General features: G+C 42.8%; 1 protein-coding gene across 1 annotated transcript; it reads left to right on the top strand.

Moving 5' to 3' along the window:
- Positions 1 to 9,885: 9,885 nt before the first annotated feature.
- Positions 9,886 to 14,777, top strand: LOC146514764 (uncharacterized). The gene is made up of 5 exons (XM_085164557.1): positions 9,886 to 10,302; positions 10,402 to 10,464; positions 10,565 to 10,627; positions 10,739 to 14,691; positions 14,744 to 14,777. The coding sequence occupies exons 4-5, from the start codon at positions 11,285 to 11,287 to the stop codon at positions 14,775 to 14,777; spliced, it is 3,441 nt and encodes a 1,146-aa protein (XP_085020683.1). The 5' UTR covers positions 9,886 to 10,302; positions 10,402 to 10,464; positions 10,565 to 10,627; positions 10,739 to 11,284.
- The last annotated feature ends 11,328 nt before the right edge of the window (positions 14,778 to 26,105 follow it).

Raw genomic sequence — 26,105 nt, forward strand, 5'->3', positions numbered from 1 at the left:
TGCAGCACAGACTACACTGCCTATGATGCTACATTCTTTAGAGCTATACCTGTAGCATTCTGCCTATTAGCTTAGCACAACAACAACAAAAAGGCCTCTCTCACCCAGGAAACATGCAGAGAAAGAGTCACCCTGTAACCATGGCAACCGTAACGCTGCCGCCTGGAACAACAGAACGTAGCTGTCAAACAAAACCCAAACAGTCCTGACCCGTGACAATATGAAACAGGAAAGTACCGCCGTGTAATCCATTTATTTCAACAAAGTAACTGTATTCTAAATACCACCTTTTTAAACGGTAACTGTAACGGAATACAGTTACTCATATTTTGTATTTTAAATACGTAACGGCGGTACATGTATTCCGTTACTCCCCAACACTGATTAAAGGGCCCACAGACCTTTAGTCACTTGACCCAGCTAATTGTTATAGGCCATTTTCTTTTTCAGAAATTCTTGAAAAAAGGTTGTTAAACAGCTAATAATTTATCTGCAAAGGAACAGTTTATATGAAGAGTTTCAGGTAGGATTTAGAATTCATCACAGTGCAGAAGCTGCTAGGCTGCTGACCGTAACATTTTATCACAGGGATTAGAGCACACTGTAGGTATTACAGGTACTGCACTGCAGTGGTTTGAATTAGTGGTGTGCGGATCGATATTGAAATATCGATTCTTACCATACCATACCAGTAATTTATGCTCTAGAACAGCGGTTCCCAACCCCCGGGCCTCGGACCGGTACCGGTCCGTGAGTCGTTTGGTCCCGGGCCGGCTCAGGTGTGAAATCTATGGTTTTCATGGTTTTTATCGGTTTTCAGCGTTATTTTGTTATCGTTTTTATCGTTTATGTCACAGAGCCGGCTCTGGAGGACTCGGGGGTCCGTGAGCAGGATGGACCATTATTATTATTATTGTTAATATTATTATTATTATTAGTGTTGTTGTTATTTGGGGATGTGTGTTTTTCTGCACTATGCTGTGTTCGGTGTTCCACTCATATGTAGAGGCAGGGTGTGTACATGTGTGGCTGGAGGACAGCCACATGCAGGCCTGATGGGTGTGGCCCTGCAGGAGGACTGGCCACACCTGAAGTTCCTGCCACACACCTGTTGGTGATCAGGGCTCGTCGGGGGAGCTACTTAGGAGAGTGTTGGAGCTCCCACCGGCGCGGGATCATTAAGCTAAGACTCCAAGTGGAACGAGGGACCAGAAGGGCAGCACGCACAGGGTGTGCAGAAACACAACTGCCGGGAGCACGAGCACGGACGTCGGAGGGGAACACTTACATGGGAGTCTAGGGAGCAAAGGGGATTTATTGTGCATCTGTTACCTTCACTGTAAATAAAGTGCACTGTTTGCATCGCAGAACCATGCGTTTTGGGTCCTCATTCCCCCATATTCCCACGGTCTGCCAGCCAGACCGTGACAGTTTACTCGGTTTTCCTGGGTCTTTTCACGTGTGTTATGAATAAATCTTCTTTTTTTCGTTACCGATACTAGTTTTATTTTGTTGTATTTATCCGCGACACCTTAAAGGCCGGTCCGTGAAAATATTGCTGGGCATAAACCGGTCCGTGGCGCAAAAAAGGTTGGGGACCGCTGCTCTAGAATCAGTTCTCATATTAAAATATCGATATTTTAGTACTTTGGGGTAAATTTGTAGTTTTTCATTAACAGGAACACCGTGGAAAGAAACTATATCATTCAGATCGTCTAATTAGAAGGAACTATTTCCTCTTACGCCTTTCACAGTCATGCAAATTCAGCTGTATAAATGTGTCCAGCCCCTGGCATGTGCACTCACAACAATGGCTGAGCATAAATGGAGTCATATGTGGACGTATTTTACTTCCACAAATGGCCGAGATGCGGTTTGCGATACATGTGGCAAGACAGTGACGTGTTGTGGCAACACCACTAACCTCCTCAAACACCTCAGAGTAAATCATATCACAGAATAAGACGAGCTTATGTTGAGGTGAACTGAAGAGGAGGAGAGGGACAGGTGCTGCTAGGGGAGACAGATGTCTCTCACGGAGTCCTTTAGTGCTGCAGGCAGGCAACATGTTCAAATAGGGCACAACTTCAGATTTTTTATTTCTATATGATGATTCTACACTATTAAGCAATAAGAACAAGTAGTCTGATGTCCTGTAATCATTATGAAGCTATATTATTACAATTACATAATAGAATTATATATTGTATTATGAAATACAATGAAACATTAAGTTTTTGTACAGAGTATCGGTATCGGATCAGTATCGTCGATACCACCCTGACTTTTACTTGGTATCGGATCAGAAAGGAAATCAGTGGTATTGCACATCACTAGTTTGAATCATATCTGTTTAACAGACTGCAGTCTGTTCACGTAAATGGAGAGTCCTCTTCACACACTAATAATTATGGAGTTCCACAGGGTTCAGTGCTAGGACCAATTCTGTTTACATTATACATGCTTCCCTTATCATCAGAAGGCATAGCATACATTTTCACTGCAACTTTATCTGTCCATGAAGCCAGATAACACACACCAATTAGTTAAACTGCATGAATGTCTTAAAGACATAAAGACCTGGATGGCCTCTAACTTTCTGCTTCTAAATTCAGATAAAACTGAGGTTATTGTACTCGGCCCTGAAAATCTTAAAAATGTGGTATCTAACCAGATGCTTGATCAGGATGGCATTACTTTGGCCTCCGGTAACACTGGGAGGAACCTTGGAGTTGTTTTTAACCAGGATATGTTTTGCAATGTGCATATTATAACACAAATATAACTAATTTGTAGGACTGCTTTATTCAATTTAGACGATATCCCTAAAAATAGAAATATCCTGTCTCAGAGTGATGCTGAAAAACTAGTTCATGCATTAATTACTTCTAGGCTGGACGACTGTAATTCATTATTATCAGGATGTCCTAAAAACTCCCTGAAAAGCCTTCAGCTAATCGAAAATGCTGCAGCAAGAGTCCTGACAGGGACTAGAAAGAGAGAGCAGATTTCTCCTATACTGACTTCTCTTCATTGGCTTCCTGTTAAATCCAGAATTGAATTCAAAATCCTGCTCCTCACATACAAGGTCTTGAATAATCAAACCCCATCATATCTTAATGAGTTTATAGTACCATATCACCCCATTAAAGCACTTCAGGCTTACTTGTGGTTCCTAGAGTATAGGATGGGAGGGAGAGCCTTCAGTTTTCAGGCCCCTGTTCTATGGAACCAGCTTCCAGTTTGGATTCAGGAGACAGACACTATCTCTACTTTTAAGATTAGGCTTAAAACTTTCTTTTTTACTAAAGCTTATAGTTAGGGCTGGATCAGGTGACCCTGATTTATCACCCAGTTATGCTGCAAGCTGCTGGGACTTCCCATGATGCACTGAGTGTTTCTTCTTTAGACACTATGTGTTTTTACACCACGGTACATTAAATGCAGTACTTATTGTGTAGCTCTCTTCCATAGAATATGTTTGTCCTGTCTTTCTGCCCTAACCCCCAAAGGTTGGGGTCATTTGCCTTGTTCTGTCAGAGGTTTCGTCCTAACCAAAAGAGTTTTTTTCTTTCCAGTGTCACCAAGTGCTTATTCATGAGGGAAATGGATTGGATTGAACTGAATTGAACTGAATATGAGTCTTTGTGGATCATCCATACACACTGATAACCTTCTTGTCCAAATGTAATCACTTCTGGTTTCAGCATGAACATGGTGATGGCCAAAATGCCAGAGTACAAAACTTGCTCTTATAGATTACATGGTGGCTCCATCAAACTTGTATCTGTGTCAGCTTGTTATATGCTCACTGAAGTAGATTGACCTTAAGTAAATATAAACATCTCTTAATTCTTAATATGCTAAGCAATCTGACATAGCAATGTAGAGTTTTCTGGTTCTGGTGTCAAACATCCATTCCTGTGCATCTTTTTGTTTTTAAATTCTTTGTAGGAGGAACTCAGAGGGCACAGGAAGTGTAAAACTGGGCAATGACAGCTCTGCTGTACTTCTGCACTTAAGACGCTATCCAAGAGAAGTGTCAGGGGTTGCTGAGTGGATGAGAGAAGGAGGACCCAAACGCTGGACTCACAGGTTTATTGTCAATGGAGTGAACAAACGGAACAGAGGTAGGAAATGGCTGGCTGGACGACTGACTGAACGAATGAAGGACTGACTGAACGCAGGCAGAAACGACAACATAACATCAATGACACGACAGAACTGGTGAAACCGAGGAACTTAAATACACAGGTTGAATGATGACAATGATTGGAAACAGGTGAGTACAGGGCTGAACATAATCTGACTAATGACACAAGCTGACACGAAAAAAAAAAAAATATATATATATATAAAATAAAACAGGAAGTGAAAACATTGATGTGGCAACATAACCTAAATGTGACAAAACTGAAAACACTGGGTCACCGACCCAGGAACCCTGACAGTACCCCCCCCTTCAAAGGCCGGCACCCGACGGCCAAAAGAGAAAAAGACCAGAACAGAGCGGGCGGAGGGGGCCCAGGACGGAGGAACGCCGCGAGGAAGGCGGCGGCGGCCACAGAGACGGGTCCGGTGGGCGGCCACGCCAGCGATGACGTCCAGAACGTGGCTGGGGCGACGGCGCGGCAGCCGCAGGACCAGGCGAAGCAGAAGCTGAGGCTGAGGCTGGACCAGGCGACGGCACGGGAGCCGGGGGTGACGGAGCCACAGCTGTAGGGCCAGCGGGTGCGGAAACCCCTGGCTGGAGACAGGCAGGGCCAGCGGGCGCTCACAGCTGGCTCTGGATGCTGTGGCTGCAGCTCCGGGAACTGAACAGGATGGTGGATGAGTGACTGGGCCAGGGACTGAACTACAGGGCAGAGGACGGGACTGAGGAAGCTGAACAGCAGGCGTGCGGACTGACGGGACTGAGGAAGCTGAACAGCAGGCGTGCGGACTGACGGGACTGAGGAAGCTAAGGGATGAACAGAGGTTGGCGAGGCTAATGGCTGAGCTAATGACTGGGTTACTGAAGGGGACAAAACTGCAGCCTGGGCTAATAAAGCTGGTGCCTGAGCAGGGGACACCTCAGCTAGCCTAACCAGTGATAGTGCGAGGGTGTGAAAAGCTGGATCAGGAGGTGGATGAAGAGGTGAAGCAGCAGGTGGACCGGTTAGCTCTTCCAAGCCTCCAGGGAGGTCAGGCTGGGTTCTGGCTGCCCTCAGCCTGGGCGCTGGGACAGGCACGGGAGGTGGCTGGACACCAGTCACCCCCACCCGAGAAACAAGAGCGGGTGTGGAGGTAGACTGGGTCACAGCTGCCCTCGTCCTGGGAGCTGGCACAGGTTTGGGTGTAGGCGTACTGATAGGGGTGGAAATAATGACTGGGTGGGTGATCTTGCCAAGTTTCTCAGGGATTATGCTGGTCCTTCTGCCACCACTATTTACAGTCTTTGGGGGAGCAGAGCAGAAAAACTCTTCCCAGTCCACATCCTCGTCTAGGAGGGAAACTCCCCATGAATCAGAAATGAGTCTATTATGCGTTTTACGTGAATAATCAGATGAAGGATGCGGAAAACAGTCACTGGAACTCACCACCGGGAGTTGCTGAAAATAGTCCAATTCATGACAGCGTGTGCGCCGCTTTCTCCGGGAAGAGGAAGCGGGCTGCGGGCGGGGTAAACAACTGAGCCTCTGGCGCGGGAACCTCCGTTGAGCCGAGGTTGGAGGCATAGCCGCTGTGCCGTGGCGAAGTGGAAGAGCCGGTGAGTGAAACGGCTGGCGGGCGAGCGAGGAGCGGAGCGGCGGGAGAGCGAGCGGCCGACGCTTGGCCTGTGATGCCCACTCTCCGCGGCGAACGCTCCGATGCAGGTGAGGCAGCAGGTGGAGGACCGCGGCGTCTCCGAGGCCCGCCCAGAGCCAGACGAGTCCCCTCAAAGACGTGCTCCCTCTCTGAGAAGAGCCGCTGTTTCCACCTGAGCTTTTCCGCCCAAATGGAAAGCGCTGCGTCCTGCCGCTCGAGAAGGTCGGAGTCCGAATGTGACAAAACTGAAAACACTGGGTCACCGACCCAGGAACCCCGACAAGAAGAATTAGCATCTGATTGCCTGCATTAAGTGTGAGGATAAAAAGCAAGATAAAAATAAAAGCCATGATGCAATCATGTGATGTTGTACAATCAATACAGCTAACTGATACTCATGATAGCAGCACAGTGTTAAGATGATGTGTAACTGGACACAGAGCAAGTCATATTATTTATAAAACATTTTCATTAATAATTCTCTAAAATCCAGCATCAAGAAGTTCACACAAACTAGTGAAAGTAATCCCTAAACGATACCTCGGCTTTGTTCTTCAGCTCAATGATGCTAGTTCAATGCAAACTGTGCATGATATCGATAACACTGTTGCTCAAAGCCAACCAATTTTCTTTGGAATTCCTGAGGAAAATGATGATGAGGAAAATAATATAATTTACACACACATACAAAAATAGTTAAAGACAACACTTATAACACCAGTAGTAATACACTTGCACTTTTTTTGCCCCCCACCCCCCACCCCACTCTGGGAAGTAGCAAGGGAGTGTTAACCTTAAGGTGTGAAACAGGTGTGTACTGAGGCTAGACTAATTTTATAAATCTGACAATATCTCAGCTTGCTGCGATGCATGCAATTTATTTTAAAAACTACGGTGGCCCCTAGAGACAAAGCACGTACAAACTCCAAAACACTTGCAAACTCCAAAACACATGCAAACTCCAAAACACTTGCAAACTCCAAAACACATGCAAACTCCAAAACACACGCAAACTCCAAAACACATGCAAACTCCAAAACACTTGCAAACTCCAAAACACTTGCAAACTCCAAAACACATGCAAACCCCAAAGCACATGCAAATTCCAAAACACAACGGAAGTGCTCCAGGACGCTAGGGGCAGTGTTGAGCTCGATTTGCAAAATAAACGGCAAGTTTGTCTGTATGGGACGGTCTAGTCTCTGTCGTGCTTCCCAGGTTGCCTAGCAACCATGATACTAACCGCTGGAAACGTGTCATACAACTTTGTTTGACAGAAATGAAGGAAAACATATTTTGTTCATTTGTTTGTTTGTTTCTACAAGAGCTTTGTGTGATTTGATAAGTATCTGAGGTTGAGACCACAAGACAGTAAAACATGATTTTTGGGCTTCATTTCTGTACTGAACAGTCATTTAAGATTAGTTAGTAAATAACAATTAGCTAATGTTGTTCATGAGACTAAAGTCATATCACTATGGTAATGTAAATATAATATGGCCAATATTATAGTTATTATATTAATCATTATTAGCTATTACAGCAGTGAACATGAACTCTGTGTCAAATACTGAGCCTCAGTACAGATTCAAGTTGCAGTTATTTATAGGTCTTATCACCTTAAATCTTCACTCAAAGACAAGTATCTTTGACAGTGCATATATAGGTGTATCATATATAAGAGAGAAATGTTGTTCTTTCAGTATGTTGGCATTACTAAATTTGGCTCATTGCTTACATACGTGTGTAAAAAGAAATTATATGAGCTGTGATAACTGTTTCTGATAAAATGAAGAGTAGACTGATATATTGAATATTCCTTTATTGGGTGAGAAAATCAGACCATGTCATAACTGCTTTAAGTCATACAGAATAGATATCAGAGCCTTAAACAGGCTGACTTCTGCTAAATGGGTCAAACTGGGCAGAAAGTATACAAACACATAGCATCATTATAGAATATGATGTAACACTATAGATCAACTTACCTCAGAATATATAAAGCATATAAACAATTACAGCAATATGATGCAACAAACACAGCACTGCTACTAATCCAAAATACTCAAAGCTTCATAGAACTGAAACAAACAATTATTTTTAGGTCCATTCAGCTGCTGATACATACTTTAGGTTTCTGAATATTAAACTTGTTTCTTCCTTTCATAGTGTGTAACTTGAAGGCCCTGAGTACTTTCTCCCACACTGCAAACACTGGAATGATAAAATTATTTGAACATTATCTAATAAGACTGATTCAGGACAGACAATTAGTTATGTTAAACTTTCCTAGCAGTCCTTCACAAACAAGGAACAGTCTGTCTATTCTCTCCATCTGTCAGCTGCTGCTGGCTCTTCCTCCTCCTCTTCCTCACACACTGCTGAGTCCTGGTGGATCATCAGGGGTGCAAAGCCTCACAGATGATGTGCAGCAGTGAGTCCCTCAGTCTGTCCTCACTCTGGACACTTGCAGTTGTCACACATGGAAATCAAATGCCTGATAAGCTGCAGGATTCAAACACAAGTGTAACTTATAAATACATGTTCATACTTTTATTACACAATCAGAGAGAAAGAAAAAGAGAGAGAGTGCAGGACAGACAGACAGGTGACAGTCTCAGGTGTATACACTGCTACAAAACAGCACAAAAGAAGGAGGACTGTGTTATTAGGAAACAAGAAGAGTTCCCAGATGGTACAGTGGACACATGTGTGACTCCTGTGATTAAAGCATCTTTCGTTCAGCTTAACGAGTGAACCGTCAGCTCGTTCAAACACACGTTAAAGTCCGTTTGGCTCGACACCACCGAACAGAGGCAGCAATATAACATAGCTAACATTAACAGTGCAGTGAATCCTGCTTGTGCCGTGATATTCAGGACTGCAAACCGAGCAGCATCACTGACTTTCAGCTTGTTGTGTTTGTGGATATATGACTTACTTTAATTATCCATAAAATCATCACATTCTCTGTAAGATTAAAGTCAACTATTGAACAGCGTATATTTTGGAGTAAAGGCTTTAAAACCAAGTTAGTACAAACATCACTAATGTCACATAACTTTCCCGACATGTGGCCAACAGTAATGTTTTAATGTACTTCTGAAAGTTTACTCTTCGGCGGCTCCGCTTCCGCCGTTTTTTTCGGCAAAATTATCCACACCACAGCCGCGCTATGAAATCTGGGATATGTTGGGCCACTAAGGCTACACCGACCCATCCTTAAAATTCAGGGAAATTAAGGACGCATTTGAGGGCCGCATTTCGAGCAGCCTTTGAATTGGGACAGCCTTCGTCATGTCGCTGTGACGTAATCGGCCTTAAAATGCGGCCTTTAAGGCTGCAGACCCCAAATTCAATTCAATTCAATTCAATTCAATTTTATTTATATAGCGCCAAATCACAACAAATGTCGCCTCAAGGCGCTTCATAGATACAGAGAAAAGCCCAACAATCATATGACCCCCTATGAGCAAGCACTTTGGCGACAGTGGGAAGGAAAAACTCCCTTTTAACAGGAAGAAACCTCCGGCAGAACCAGGCTCAGGGAGGGGCGGCCATCTGCTGCGACCGGGACCAGATGGCCGCCCCTCCCGGGACCAGATGGCCGACCGGTACCAATGACCAAATCCGGTCATTGGTACATCCTGGCTTGTGTAGTTACTAGGTAACAAAAGCTCAACACTGCCCCTAGCGTCCTGGAGCACTTCCGTTGTGTTTTGGAATTTGCAAGTGTTTGGGAGTTTGCAAGTGTTTTGGAGTTTGCATGTGTTTTGGGGTTTGCAAGTGTTTTGGAGTTTGCAAGTGTTTTGGAGTTTGCATGTGTTTTGGAGTTTGCAAGTGTTTTGGAGTTTGTACGTGCTTTGTCTCTAGGGGCCACCGTAAAAAACGGTACAAGTGGGAATTTCTTCCGAATGGGTAATGTCGGCATGTTCACAAGCGTTTTATTTAATTTAACTAGTTTTTCACACATCTACTGGGTTTCCAGGGTTGATGCGATCATTTTATTTAAAAATCGGGATTTCGCAATGTTGAACTAAGACAAACCAGCCTAGACAAATGGTAGGGGGGTGGGGTGTAGTAAGGTTGTTGGTGGGAAACAGGACCTCCAGACTAGGTGTCTTTTGTCTCTTCGAGAACTCTGGGAAGTAGCATGGGAGTGTGAACCTTAAGGTGTGAAACAGTTGTGTACTGGCATTGTTCCTGGAGAAGGTATTTAACTGAGACCTATGCGAAGCTCAGGGTGAACTCAGCATTCGTCGCGACAACACCACTTTCTTTGAGACCATCAAAACTATCATCGTTCTTTATAACATGGACATCTTAAACGGTAAGTAAAACAAAACCTATTATTGTATTTTTAAAAGTGTTATGTTAACATATTATAGGATATTCAAACTATCTTTTTCCTAAAACAAAAGCTTAATTTTCAGGAGTTCGGGAGAACGGCACAGCACCCTTTTCTTTAGAAACGGAAGCTTTTAAAGATGGAACAACATCTCTAACAGGCACAAGGTGTGTACAGAATTACGCGATTTTTAATCGTATGTATGTTTTAAGCTTGCGATTGTTTTAAATTATATAATAACAGAGTTTTTCTTTGATTTGTTCCAGGGTTAACAAACTGAGCAGGAAAACATTCAGACACCGTGACCACAGAGCCCATCCTTACAAAAGGTATGTATACAACGGGGTGTATAATTGTGTATTTTTAAAAAACAGCAAATGGGTTTAAACAATTCCAAATGTTCTAAAACCGACCGTTTTACACATACAGAGCCACGCCAGAGAACCTTATGTGCGGAGAACCAGGGCCGTCAGGAATAACGCACACTACAAGGTAAGCATAGGTATATATAAATTAGATAAAAAGAGATAGAGAGGGAGACGCAATTATTCTGTTTGAAATGGGTACATGTATAAATGTTTTAACACATATCTATCTTCACAGACTGCAGCACAGTACCCCTCCTCATAATGATCAGGACACCGTACTCCAGACGTTTTTGGAATGTTTAAACAGTATCGACCTCCCAGAACAACAAAAACCTGGAGCTTTGTGCAACAGTGGAGAGTCAGAAGCGATCTTCATCAGCGGTCCTGCAACACCCCCGAGTGAGTGCTTGCCTCGTGATTTCTCTGATGTTTTTGAATACAGTATATCAGATTTCGATCTTGTTCATATACCCACCACACCAGAATGTGTCAGAAATAGCATTGATTCACACGTAGATTTTGAAGACGACGGTATAACAGACTCTCAAATATCAGCGGCGTATGATGCTTACATGAAGGTTTCAGACGCTCAACCTGTTGAACAGAGTCATATAGCTTCATTAGTTGATAAATTATGTTTGATTGAAGCTAGACTCAATCAATACCACCAAGAAGCACAGATACAAAACCAACAGTTTATCAAATTCATAAAAAAAGTGTGTAGTACATTAGACATCATCTGCAGCAAAATTTCAAGTCCCTGACTTTTAAAATCCAGACCATGGACCCTCCAAATAAATTATTTAAGCATAATAACGGAACCTCCAGTCCTGTTAGATGTTTTGACTTAGAGACTTTTATGCAGTGGGCTGAAGAAACAGATAACAAATTAGACAATATTATAGCTAGACTTAATAGTGTGCCTGCATCAGCCTCATCTGATACACATCCTCGTCAGACTGTTCCTACGCCTGCTATTGCTGATGGGGCTATTGTTGTTGTTAATAATAGTGGTAGTACATCAGGTGATGCTCGGACCACTGTTGTTACTGATGCTAACCGTATTGCTGCTGCTGCTGGTGTTATTGAGTCTGTTACCGCTTCTACTAGTACTACAGACGCACATGCGTGTCCGGGCACCGCTGCAACACCACACACCCCCTCAGTCATTGTAAATTTCTCACAAAGTGATACTATCGTGATTGAGCCCGTTGTGCAATCTGGATCTGACAGGCGCTCCCAGCCACACATTAGAGAGATACCTAATTTTAATGCTCGCGAATTGCGTGAGCGCCTTGATTTTAGGGGTATAAGTCTTGATCATCCAGAACAAGTACCTGCGCGAGTGCGCGAGTGCTTAGCCAATGTGGTAGACCGAGCTGTGGCTGGATCTCAACAGGGCAGTGTTCTAAACGTGGTCCTGCGTGGCCCCTCGCTGGCTTCAGATGTTCAGGCTGTTTTAAACGCTGATGATCGGTATGATCCGGAGCTGTTTCTCGATCGAATTGCACAAGTTATGCAGAGTAATGATGAATCTATCGGTGATGATGAATTAGAGTTTATTGTCACGGTAGCTCAGAACAGTAGTGGTGGGGCTCGCTTAAGACTGGCACAAATCCCATATGATGAGATTCTCTCAAAGAAAGGCAGACATTTATACACACCAAACAACACACACAACAATTTGTGCTTCTCCCTATGTATAGCACATTCATTAAACTCATCAGCCTCTGAGCTAGAAAAACTCGCTACAGCTAAACGGATGCATGCTGAAGTAGGTCTATGTGACACGCAGCAAGTATCATTCACCGATGTCAGTAAATTTGAGAAGCACTTCAACATTAAGATTGTAATCTATTACCACACAGAAGGGCGTAAACGCCTGGAATGTTTTTTCACACATGAAGAGCCAAACACAAACACGCTGATGATGTATCTCCATAATCAACATTACCACCTGATTTTAAACCCGACCGCTTTTCTTGGTGCATCCTATGTGTGTAATTTCTGTTACAGTACATATAATTCACCATTACATCATAGCTGTAAACATAGATGTAACACATGTTATACACTCTGTCAACACCACAGGGGTCCCACAGTGAAATGCAGCGACTGTAACCGCATCTGCAAATCACAACACTGTTACCAGCAACACAAATTACCAGAATTAAAACACAACATGATCCCCTGTGATAATATGAAACATTGCATGCACTGTGGCACCACATATAAAGAATCCAAGAAATCGCCACACAGATGTGCCCAGCCTAGATGCGAGCACTGCCGCGAGCCTAAATTACCCGGAGACTCCGACCATCAGTGTTTCATACAGCCTGTTGAAAAACAGAAGCCTACCGATAAATACATTTTATATGATTTCGAGACTAGGTACCACAACGGTAAACACGAGGCTAACTTTGTGTGTGCGTCTGATCTGAAGGGCAATAAGTTCACATTTAACACATTAAAGTGTGTGGAGGCGTTTGTGCAACATTACAGACGCCCAAGGTTTCGTGGGTACACGTTCATAGCACATAATGCATCTGGCTTTGACAACTACATACTCCACGAGTACTTTGTCAGACAGTGCATAACACCTAGTGTCATAATGAGCGGCAGCCGTGTGATTTTGATGTATGACAGGGACTATGACCAGCGATGGATTGATTCGTTCAGCTTTTTGCCCATGGGCCTTGCCAAAATACCCTCTGCTTTAGGTTTTCAAGACCTGCAGAAGGGCCATTTCCCACACAGGTTTAATACGAGGGATAATGAGCATTATGTGGGCCCGTACCCAGACCCCTCCTTCTACGGCTATGAGTACATGTCTGAAAGCGATAAGGTGCGATTCATGGAATGGTACCAGGTTGCCTCACAGAATCCCTTTGATTTTCAGGCTGAACTCAGGCGTTACTGTGTTAACGATGTTGATGTCCTGCGTAAAGCATGCAGCATTTATCGTGACACGTTACTGGGTTGTACACAAGTTGATCCATTCATGTATACCACCTTGGCTGCATTTAGTATGGGTGTGTATAAAACGCTGTTTCTGCCTAGAGACACGCTCGCTCTCACGTATGACGGGGCATACGTTGAGCAGAATAAGACGTTTTCTAACGTCTCTATCGAATGGCTTCAATACGTGTCCCACACCACCAACAAAGTGGTAAAACATGCTCTCAGAGGAGGCGAACAGAGGGTTGGACCGTATTTTGTGGACGGTTTTGACCCCACAAGTAATACAGCTTATGAATTTGCAGGATGTTTTCACCACGGCTGTGTTAAATGTCACCCCGAGAGTGAAGTTAATCCTGTCAGCAAAGCATCCTATGGACTGCTGCATCGCATGTTTTGTGACAAAGTTGATGCACTGAGATCACAACACAGTGTGAACGTAATAGTGATGTGGGAATGTGAATGGGCTGACTTGAAGCAGACAGACCCTACAGTTGTGGCTTTCATGCACACATACAGAAAGCCAGAACGCATGAATCCCCGAGACGCCCTTTTTGGAGGTCGCACAAATGCTATAAAGCTGTACCACAAGACTGGTTGTGATGAAAAAATATTTTACTACGACTTCACCAGTCTCTATCCCACAGTGCAGTCTAAAAAAGACTATCCTGTAGGACACCCTCAAGTCATTTACACCAACTTTGACAAGCTAGAAAATTATTTTGGCTTTGTTAAATGCACAGTGCTCCCCCCTAAGGGTCTTTTTCACCCCGTCCTTCCCTACAGGTGCCACGGAAAACTGATGTTTCCACTCTGCAGCATGTGTGCTGAAGACCAAAACCAGCATACTGCATGTGGGCACAGGGACAGTGAGCGGGTGTTGAAAGGCACATGGGTCTCATTTGAGCTTGAAAAAGCTGTTGAGAAGGGATACAGGGTTCTTGCTATTGATGAGGTGTGGCATTTCCCCAATAAGACCGACACATTGTTTAAAGACTATGTGAAAGCCTTCCTAAAACTCAAACAGGAGGCCTCGGGGTATCCTGAACACGTCAAGACACCTGACGAACAGAAGAAGTACATAGACGAGTATTATGAGAAGGAGGGAATAATGCTAGACCCAGCCAAGATTTGTGAAAATAAAGCTGTTCGTAACTGTAACAAGCTGTTGCTAAACTCGTTATGGGGTCGTTTCAGCATGAGATTTAGTCAGCTAATGTTTAGCGACCAGTACGACGTGCGTCAGTTTTGTTTCATCTCTGACGACGTCGCAATGGTGCAGTGGCGGCATGCTGATGGTAGAGCTTCCCGTGTGAAGGACGTTAATGTCTTTGTCGGGGCCATGACCACTGCACACGCCAGACTCATGCTGTATGATTTGCTAGACAACTTGCAGCAGCGCGTGCTGTATTGTGACACGGACAGTGTCATTTTCACGGCACGCCCTGGCGAGTGGATGCCTCCTCTAGGTCCGTTTCTGGGGGATCTCACAAGTGAATTAGACTGTGGAGAGGGTGGTGTGGAGGATTACATAGCGGAATTTGTTTCCGGTGGGCCAAAATGCTACGCGTATCACACATCGCTGGGCAAGACCCAGGTCAAATGTAAAGGCGTGACACTGAACGCACTAAACTCAAAAGTTGTCACCCATGAATCCTTGAAAGGTTTAGTCCACAAGTTTGTAACCAATCAGACATCAGACGCACACCTAGTTGCCGTGTCTGATAGCATCAGACGCGATAAAAAGAAGCTTCATTTGAAGAATAAAACCATTGTGAAAAAAGTTAAAGTTGTTTACAATAAGCGCCGTGTGCTCCCAGACTATACAACCGTACCTTATGGATTTTAAATTAGAACAGGGGTTTGACGCCCGGTTGCAGCACCCGTTCAGTATGGTGGTCAGCGGTCCCAGTAACTGCGGCAAGACTTTTTTTGTTAAAAGCATAATTGAAAATTCTTCCCGGATTATATCATGCAGCATTGACAATATTGTATATATATACTCATGCTGGCAGCCATTATATGACCAGCTTCTTAAGATAAGAGACATAAACTTTGTTAACGGTATACCCGAATCTCTTGCTGATGACACCCTTCTTCCTGCAGAAAAGAACAATTTGTTAATTATAGACGATGTAATGAACGATGCAGCTAACAATTTAGAAGTACAAAATGTGTTCACAAAGTATGTGCATCATAGGAATTTGAGTTGTATATATCTAGTTCAGAATTTGTTTATTCAAGGAAAATCCAGTAGAACCATTTCCTTGAACACTAACTATCTAATATTGTTTAAAAATCCGAGAGATAAATATCAGGTTATGCTTTTAGGTAGGCAAATGTTTCCGGGTAATACTAAATATTTTATAGAAGCGTTTAATGATGCCACATCCACAACATACGGGTATCTTTTAATAGACTATAAAGCTAAGACCCCGGACTATTTAAGACTCAGAACAAATTTACTATCAGAGCGTCCGGTTGTTTACATTCCAAAACAAAAATCAGCAAAGAGGTGAAAGGATGTCATCACGCATGCGGAGGAATCTGTCTCTGTTGGAGATGATATACAGGGCTCCTCCTACTCTACGCAGAGTTATTATTAGTAATTCAAACTTAGATTTTATCAATGCGCTGTGTGAGATAGCCTTTAATGTATTGCATGGTAACATACCACTGACCAATCAGCAGTACAAACAGCTGAAAAAGAAAAAATCAATAATCAGACTGATTGCAGACAAAAAAATAAAAACTTTGAAAAAGAGAAAGACAATCAACCAATCTGGAGGGTTTTTTACTGCCGCTATTAGGGGCTGCAATCCCTTTCATAACCAGTCTGATAGCAAACAGGTGAAAATGGAACATGTGCAAAAGATGTTTTTGGTACCCCAACACCAGTTGGACTTAATAAAGCAACAGCAGCAGCAGCAGCAGCAGCAGCAAACAGGCAGCATCAGACAACAGTCTCAGAACGAGTTGGACAAGGAGATGTTACAAGTGTTACAAGATTCTGACATAGATGTGTATGAGAAGGCTAAAAAATACAGCGATATTCTCCAAAGATACCTTACCCTTGTGAGACAAGGTGCCCGTGAAAAGAATGTATTGTCTTTATCATTACCTGAACAATTTAACAGGGATGTGCAACCCCAGTCGGCGGACACATCGCCTGTTCATGGTGATGCAGGGGTGAGGGATCTTGTTGCGGAGAATGTTTTAACACACATACCTAAAAGGAGTAGGAGGAATGCAGAACTTATTCTATCAGCGGTGAGCCGTTCGCCACACTTGATCTCTTACAACGACAAAGGCGAAATTGTTGTTGATAAACACACCATCCCTGGTTCACACATTTATGATCTAATTAAAAGCGTCACAACCACACACACACCCTCTGAGGGTTTGAGACCTATCGGCTGGACAGAGTTTTTAAAAGCTGTCTCAGATTTAAACGTACCATTATCAGCCATATCTAACACAGGCATACGTAAGACCGTCGCCATGTATAAAACCGATCACACACTGTCTGAAGACCCTGGTTTTTTAAAACACACACCAAAAAAGATCACCCCTGGCGGACCGCTGCGACATAGTACACTAAAAAAAATAAAGAATAAAAAAAACAAATTAAAGGGGGGTCCTGTAGAGTGGTTGGATTTTTGAATTCAGGTTTTTTCTTATTGCACCTGAAATTGTTTTTCTGCTAAAAATATTTGCTGTTTGGTGTTTTTCTACTGTAATGTTTTTTTTTCACTTATTACTGCTAAATTGTTTTTGTTTTGTTTTATTTTATTGCTGTTAAATATATTATGTCTTTATTACTGTTAAATATATGTTTTTCTTTTATTACTGGTTAATGTTTGATTTCTTTTATTTATGTTTAAACAATGTATGTTGTAAATCTATATATTTATATACGAGATTTGATAATAAATACCATTGACTCGATTATCATGCTCTCATGTTGTTTTTATTATTCTCATTAGTACATGTCAGTATCCGCATTGCACACACACGTAATCACTGCATACAGCAACAGGTTGTATGTTGTTGACAAATCGACACACCATAGCATCATTACAAATTAAATCAGACCCATACATGTTAAGCAGACGCTCATAAGATACACCATTTTGCACATGATATAAAAAAAATACACAATGTTGACCGCATGTGATGGAGAAGTCGTTCTGCACTTGTTTTCCTGAATATAAAACAGTGGAACAGTTTTTTAGAAGAAACATCTTTATTGCTGGGGGAAAACTGTCTAACGAGTGACCAAAACTATCAAAAAAATAACCGCGTCTGTCTCTCGAAATATAAACAGCAAGCCAATGTTCCCCGGGCATCGTAGAAGGGTGGGTGTTTACAATACCCATAGCAGGGAGTCTTTGAAGCCGTTCAGTGGTTAGCTGATCATAGGCTAACACGCCTAGGAAATGTGTGTTTTTATTGATAATGCTGCCGATCACGGCTGATAGTTCTATAGTGTTCATGACCGTTTTTGTCTCAATAGTAGTCCAAGAGCACCTGTCTCATGTTAGATATTTCAATGACTGAATCAAATACCGAATAACACAAGAGGTTCACTGTACGGGGTAGTGGATTTCTGAAACGGGTTTCCAATCTCACGTTCCCAGTTTTAATTAACGACACATTCCCTGAATGTCCTTCGTCAGCTTCCAGATTGAAACAGAATAAAGTGTAGCCGTTACCAAAGTCAGCACGTGTAATAGCTAAGGATCTGTCCTTTAAATGTCTTCCTGTGGTTTGTATCAGCTGGTAAAATTCTCTGGTATAGTGTTTTCTCTGGAAATTGGGCTGGAATGGTTTAGCAGGATAAGCCTGACTATCAGCATATAAAGACATAAATTCTATATCGCAGTTTTCAAAATGAAATGGATTACGCTGGTAGGAGCCAGTGTATGCTTCATTGTCTATAAATGCAATGATCACAAATTTAGGTATCCTACCCATAAATAAATTGTCATTTGTTGATATTCTAGCCCCTGCAGGTATGGAGAACGTCTTTATAGACACTCTGTCTACCGTGTATTTTGCGTTTGCATGGTGCAATGCCTTGCTGTGTGCAAGTCTGACGGTCGGTGATACACTAACTTTCTTGACAAAGAGACTGGCTGAGACAATTTTAACTCTGTATGCATTGGCATCCGCTGTCATGAGAGCAAATTCGTCTTTAGAGCGCACAAATTTCAGTGACAGGTCGATTCCATTAAGTAACAGTTTTTCTTGAAAAAACAGGTCTGCATGTACTGGTGCAATCAATTCAACAATACTGCTATTTGCTGTGTAACCACCTCTGGTCACCAGGCCCTGGTTCTCTCCTTCTATAGATGTGTCATTCATGTGTGATGATGTATCCTTACAGAATAACCCGGTGCTGAACTGTGTGTCTAAAGTGTCCTTATTATAATTGATAAGACATTCTATCACACCTCTGTATGGATATGTGTTGGATGATTGACTAATGAGCCGGTCTCCCAAATTAACATCAACTTGACTAAATATGCTGCATCCAGGATAATTAATAAATCCTACATTAGCATCCCTAGCCAGGTTTGAGCCATCAGCGTTTGTGATTCTCACACGTGTGTAGATATATCAGTCATTTAGATCCAGGTAATCTTCACCGCACGATGAGATGTAAAACTCGATCGGCCCTCCATCAGTGATTGCAGATACAGGTGGGATTTCGATAAATGTACTTTTCTCAATGCTAGTCTGTGTGTAGGGAACAGTAAACAGGTCCAGCTCTGTTTTTACACATTCTCCAGAATGACTGTGTAACAGTGCCATTTAGAATATGTCAAACGCTGCAGTTTTTGAACGACTGGTTCTGGGTCTTTTCACTCTGCGTGGCGGTGTCCGTTTGCTAGCTCTCCTACTAGGTTTTGTGGTTTTACGCTTTTTAGACAACGGCTGCCCTGGGGGTGGGGTCTTAGATGGTCTGGGCGTATACACATACAATCCGCTACCGTCCTGCTTAGTGGTTGAGGGTCTGGTTATGTTGGTTATGACATCAGACACTATGCCCGATGCGGCTGTTTTTAGGTGTGGTTTGACTATGCTAACTCCTTTTTTAAACAGTGGTACAGCAAATCTAAACAAGCTGCGGAACAACCCACCCAGCCCTGACCCATATTGCGTACTGGTCCCAACATACCCTCCGAGCTCTCCACCAGCCTGTGATAAGTAGTATTTTACATATTTTGAGTCATCAGTGTTGTAGACGGCCATCCTTTTTTTCAAAAATGGTGGGTTATCGGTCGGAAGTGTAACTTGACAAACACCTTGCCGTATAAAAAGGGTATGTGTTGATTTCGATCGTCTTTCAAATCAATTTCTATGTCGTCGATCAATGTCTTTGACACAGGTGTGTAGTGTGGGCTGTCAAATTGTAGAATAGGCAAGCGGCGGTCATCGTCCGTGATATTTATAGCTCTTAATAGCCTCGCGTGGGCGTCACCCACAAGCTGGTAATCAACGATATCTGCATAAATAAAGATGTTATATTTTCCCCCGTATATGTCTGCGGGGTGCGGGGCATATGTGTTTTTATAATGAAGTACAAACGGCTCTCCTGTTTTGAATCCTAGGATTTCCGCCAGTCTCCCTCTAAATGTGAGAATAGTGCCCCTAGGTCCCATAACACAGGCATGGTTAGTAACTGTGTTGTATTGCATTTTAAGGTCTCCAGTGGTTTGGTACTGCTGACATTTAAAATTAAATTCTTTTATTATCTGTTCCACAGATGCATAATGACCCACAGACAGTTCGATCATGGTTACGGCGATGGTTCCATCTTTGACTGGGTCATGAATTTCCACTTGCGAATCTGATTGTGGAAAAGACATCCATATGCGTGGGTACTGTATCTCTATAACAGCAACCTCATACGGCTGATCCAAAACGATAGGTTTTGCTAGCTTTGTTCTAAAATTAGATATCTTATTACCCGGGTAAACATGCGCCGAAGCATTCGAGAAGAGGCTTACATAGAAGCCTGCATTGTTGTTGTTCTTTTTATTCATGCTTTCTCAGTCTATGCTCAGTGTTAAATGAATGTGTGTAGAGCTGCGTCATCTGAGTTAATTACGCCTCAACGATGTCTTTCTCTGGAATCCACGAATTAAAGCTGTCGGGCCATCCTAGCCATTTCACTAGCACATGCTTTTTCCGACCCACTTTTTTTCTAGCCAATATGTTTTCAATTTTAAATGTTTTGTTTTCATCAACAACCACACGTTGTATCTCAGGCTCATAAAATGACCCTTTCAATACCTCTCCTGCTAGATCCGCTAGTCTGTACACTGGGGGCTGTCTCCCTATACGTTCCTTGACTGTGAAAATCTCATCGGTGTAGGTCTGCTCGTATCCTTTTCGAAACTTTCCTCTCAGTTTTGATATTCGTACAGTGTCACCAATATTAAATTTAAAGCACAGTTCCTTCTGAGGCCTCGTTTTGTACAGCGCGTTAAAGACCGACTTCTCATTATCCTTATTCACCTCTGCCGGAGCCATTTGGATAGATCTGTGATAAGCATTGTTATATGCTTGTGTGAGATCTGGTATGACATCTACATATCTCCGGGAGTTGGCTGATGTTAAGTACTTCCACATTCTGCCCTTGAAGGTACGATTGAATCTCTCGACAATACTGCATTTAACCTCGCTAGCTGTTGAGAAATGCTTGATATTATATCGCTTCATTAGCTGTTTAAAGGTTGTATTATAAAACTCTTTGCCTTCATCTGTTTGTAGTTTCACAGGGATCCTACCCTCACTAAGTATATCCTCAAAAGCAGCTGATACAACATTCGCTGTCTTGTTTGTTAGGCATCTAACCCATGCGTATTTTGAGAATACATCTATACATGTTAGCAGATATCTCACATTATCATTATCTGCCACATATTCACACATGTCAACCAGATCGGCTTGAAACTGTTTGTCGACCCCTGTCACCAATACTCTATTTCTGGGGAAATGGATCCTCACAGGTTTATGGAGTGTGTAAGTGTCGTCTTGTTCTAAATAATGTTTGACCTGAGATATTGGAGGTGTTACACCTGATGCCTCCCCTGCCGCTATACGTAGCTTATTTAAACTGGCCAACCCCGCAGGATGGGCTGGATCATGATATATTTTATGCAATGTGCTTTCCATGACTGTGCAAACCACAAATGACTAAGAAGTTGGTGTTAACACGTCTTTTTATTTAATTTTCACACAGACACAATCACAGACAATGGATACTTGAACAGCGCACATTAAACCAGGTGTCTCCCACCCCAGTAGTTTCCAATCATGCGGAGCATGGCTGGTTTAACACGTCGGGCGCAAGTACTTGCTTCTAGCAGGTCCACAATGTTGTCATTAATGGCGCATACTATATTTCGCTCTGATCTCAGTTCACACATGAGGTGTTCTGCAACTCTGCGGATTTGTGTTCCAGTCCCATCTGTGGTGTTTGAGCGTACAAACAGCCGGATGGCTGGGATGAATCGGTCAGTCTTGAGCCTTATCATCACATCGTCATAGTAGGTGTCGAAGAAATACTCAGACAATTCCTGCAAGCAGCTGTGTTGCACCTGACTGGGGTGGCCTGTTTGGCATCCGTAACATGTCTCTTGTAGAAACTCATTCAGCGCCAACATCAACAGGTGGAGAGTTGCGAGTTTGATGTCGATTACAGTTTCCTCCCACAGGTCTGATATGAGGGGGTCCTGCAAGCATGATGGTGAGGGTGGTGGAGTCTGGGGGGTCGGGATTAGCAGCCCTATTGATGGTGACTCTGACAGGTCCCATGACGGCGAGTCATTCTCTGTAAAATGAAAACCACAAGCTCTTAATTTGTCACATAGATACACACGCAACCCCACACACACCCCGCACATTAAACCTACCAGTTTATGGTTTAGTTGTCGGAAGGTCTTATGATTTTAGGTTTGCACAGGGTAGCAGGCAAACCAGTCTTCGAACAACTCGCCAGATCGTCAAAAACAAGGCGTTTTCTAATACTCTCGTACGCAGTGTTGAGTCTGTCCCTCTTGATCGCGTCATCAATCTGGCTAAACAGATGCGACAAACCTCTCCAGTCGCACCACTGTATAAAAAACAAGTCCTTAAACCATCTTGTGCGCTCTTCAAGGTTTAGAGGGTAAGGATTTAACCTCCAGTTTTCAAGCCCTCTGGAAGCAATAAGACTATCCCTGTCATCACATACACTGAGAAAAATAAAGTCTTCAGGGTTGCGATTGAAACGATCAGCCTCAACCCTGTAAAGCTCAGGGCCTGATGCACTGTTCCACTGGGAAACATACAGCACCTCTGGGAAGCCCACATTGTCCAGGTCCGCACACACTACGGTCCGGAAGAGCTTCCAGTTTTTGGTAGAGATGCTTTGGGGTTCCCCCCAAAACAATCCCTCGCCACAATCTACACTAAGCACAACTGTCCCTTCGGTATATTTAATGGTATACACATACCCTTCAGCGCCGCGATATTCTAACTTAAATACAGTCCCATCTACGGCATTTTCACAGCGTTGCTTTTTACGTTGAGGACCCCGGCTGCATACTCCTGTAGACATACCTAGAGCGGCTGTGGCATGGGCGATGTCCTGGCTGGGTGTCATGGTTGATACAGATGGTATTCTGTGCTCCTTAGGTCGATGAGTCGGTGGGGTCCTTAGCGCGATGTGTCTGTGCTCCTTAGGCCGTGGCGGTGATGGTCTTAGAATGTGAAAGGATCACTTTTATACCTATATAACCTAAGCCATCCCACTAGGAGGAGTCGTTACCGCCCAGAGGGTGTGTTTTCACACCTGAACGCGCATGCGCCGAGCACATCTGAACGCGCATGCGCACACGCACGAATCCGACCAAACGGGGTGGGGTGGGGGGTGGGGGGGGGGGGGGCAAAAAAAGTGCAAGTGTATTACTACTAACACCCACTTATAATCAAATAATCTCAAATCACTCAATCAACAAGATGATGTAGACACACTCTAGTTATTATTATAGTTCCTGAAAATGAGTTGCACCTCCACTGTTGCCTGCTGATGTAAATTAAGCTTGTTGATGTGACCAGTAAAAAAGACTCCACATAAAAATGATCTTGTATGCACAGGCAGCTGAAACACAGCATCTGAAATCAAGATTTCTTGACTTTATTAAACATATCAGATACCTTTCATACCTGTAGATTATCAAAGGTAAGATGACGACATACTCACCGTTTTCTTGTCCATCTTGTGTACTTTTTCCGAAGAGTGAGAGCAATAACAACCATACAATCATTATCATAATAAACGTGATGATCCTCTTGTGTAGAACTGTTTATTTCTTGACAGAAAAAACTGTCATGAATCAAGCTGAGTTGTTGTGATAGCTGTGGCTATCTATCTATCTATCTATCTATCTATCTATCTATCTATCTATCTATCTATCTATCTATCTATCTATCTATCTATCCATCCATCCAGACATACACACCATATTTAATAAATTCTTTATTATGAACTTTGTATTTAATGTAGAAAGTCCACTCCTAACTCAAAGTCACCAACAACTAAAAATAAATCAAAAATACAGAAACAAAAGATGCTGTTTTAAAGCATTTATTTTAACACTTGTTTAAGCACTGTATTGCAAAAAGTCACTCACTTTCATTTTTTATAGTGCCAAATCACAACAACAGCTGCCTCAGCCTCAACTATCATGTGACCCCCTTTGAGCAAGTGCTTTGGTGGCAGCGGGAAAGAAAAACTCCCTTTTAACAGAAACAGAAACCTCCAGCAGAACAAGGCTCAGTGAGGGAGGACAGGAAAAAGACGTGCTGTGGAAGAGAGCCAGAGATTAATAATAACTAATGATTGAATACAGAGAGGTGCACAAACACAGTGAGTAATAAAGGTGACTGAAGAGGAAACACTCAGTGCATCATGGGAATCCCACAGCAGCATAGATCTATTGCAGCGTAATTAATGGAGGGTTCAGGATCACCTGATCCAGCCCTAAGCCATATAAGCTTTATAAAAAAAAGGGAAGTGTCAAGCCTAATCTTAAAAGTAGAGACGGTCTCTGTTTCCTGTCTCTATCCAGTTCAGGGAAATCAGGTGTTCCAATCACTTCCATACGTACAGGTGTATGAAATCAAGCATATAGACTGCTTCTACAAACATTTGTCAAAGAATGGGTCGCTCTCAAGAGTTCAGTGAATTCCAGGGTGGTACCATGATCGGATGCCACCTGCATGTGCAACAAGTCCAGTTGTTAAAATTTCCTCACTATTAAATTTTCCACTGTCTGCTCTTCGTGGGATTATAACAAAGTGTGAGTGATTGGGAACGACACACAAATGATCCTTGCAAATGATATTTTTAGCTTGGCATGACTTGCAACGACGGGGAATTCTGTGGAAAAACACCCGAGTCATGTGATTTATTTCACATTATCTCAATAAATTCCTCCTGTGTCAGTCATTTAAACCAGAGCATGGTTGAGGGCTTTGTTGCTTACACAGACCACAAAGAGAAAGTTCAGTCTTTCCTGTTCACACACTCACACACGCTTTCTAGAAATTCCCGATCAGGGAAAAATGCTGTTGGTCAGGATGTGAGATTACAGTTATGGTTGTGGTGGTGAACCCCACACACTTTGAAGATATGTCAGCTGTTGGGAAATGTTTTGCTTTTCTTATTTCCTGAAGAATATCCTGTAGAGTTCTCAGTGATCACAAGAGTCTCCTCAGATTTCAGCATTTAAGACCCTTTAAGTTGGTTTTTGGAGTTACTCTTCTGTAGGATTTAGCTCATTTTTTTTGACTTTATGAAAACTCAAGTCTCAGGTTGACTTCAGTTGATATGCAGATTGTGGTCATTTCTGTCACGGTTCTGGGTCATTTTGACCTAGCATTTTCTGTTTCTTATGTTTTGATGTTTATGTCTGATTCTTTAGCTTTCCTGTTTTGATGAGTATTATAAATCGATGTTTCAGTTTGGTTCTGGTCATGAGTTTAGTTTGATGTCAATTCCTCTTTAAGTCTCTGTCGTCCCTGGGTTCCATGTGTTATATTCTTTCAGTCTGCCTCTCAGTGTCAAGTCTGCGTCTTTGTGATTTGTTTCGTGTTTTCTGTTTTATTTTGATAGTCCTAGCCTGATGGCAGTGTGTTCAGTTTTACTTCTCCCCTGTCTCGTTAGTCTAATTTCTCCCAGCTGTGTCTGCCTCCTGTTTCCCATTCCCTGATTACTCTCCAGTGTATATAAGCCCTGTGTTTTCCTTTGCTCTCTGTCGTTTAGTTAATGTCTGCTCACCCTTGTTCTTGCTGTGTGTTCTGTTTGCTTGCTTGCCTGTTAGTTTTCTGTTCTTCTTATTTTCCCATAATAAACTGAGTATCTTCAGTTCACCTCTGCCTCTGCGAGTCCTGCCTTTGGGTTCAATCCTGCCTGCCTGCACAGCACACAGCCATGACAATTTCTTTACATTCTGATCGCTTCAGTTACACTGGGGAGGTTTTAAACATTTTAAACAAGATTATTTATCTAAAGTGCCCATAAAGGGATCATTAGCTGCTCACTCATGACACAAGATTATCTAAATGTTGTTACGCAAAAAAATTAA

Source organism: Neolamprologus multifasciatus, chromosome 7 (assembly GCF_963576455.1).
Source record: "Neolamprologus multifasciatus chromosome 7, fNeoMul1.2, whole genome shotgun sequence".
NCBI classification, from domain to species: domain Eukaryota; kingdom Metazoa; phylum Chordata; class Actinopteri; order Cichliformes; family Cichlidae; genus Neolamprologus; species Neolamprologus multifasciatus.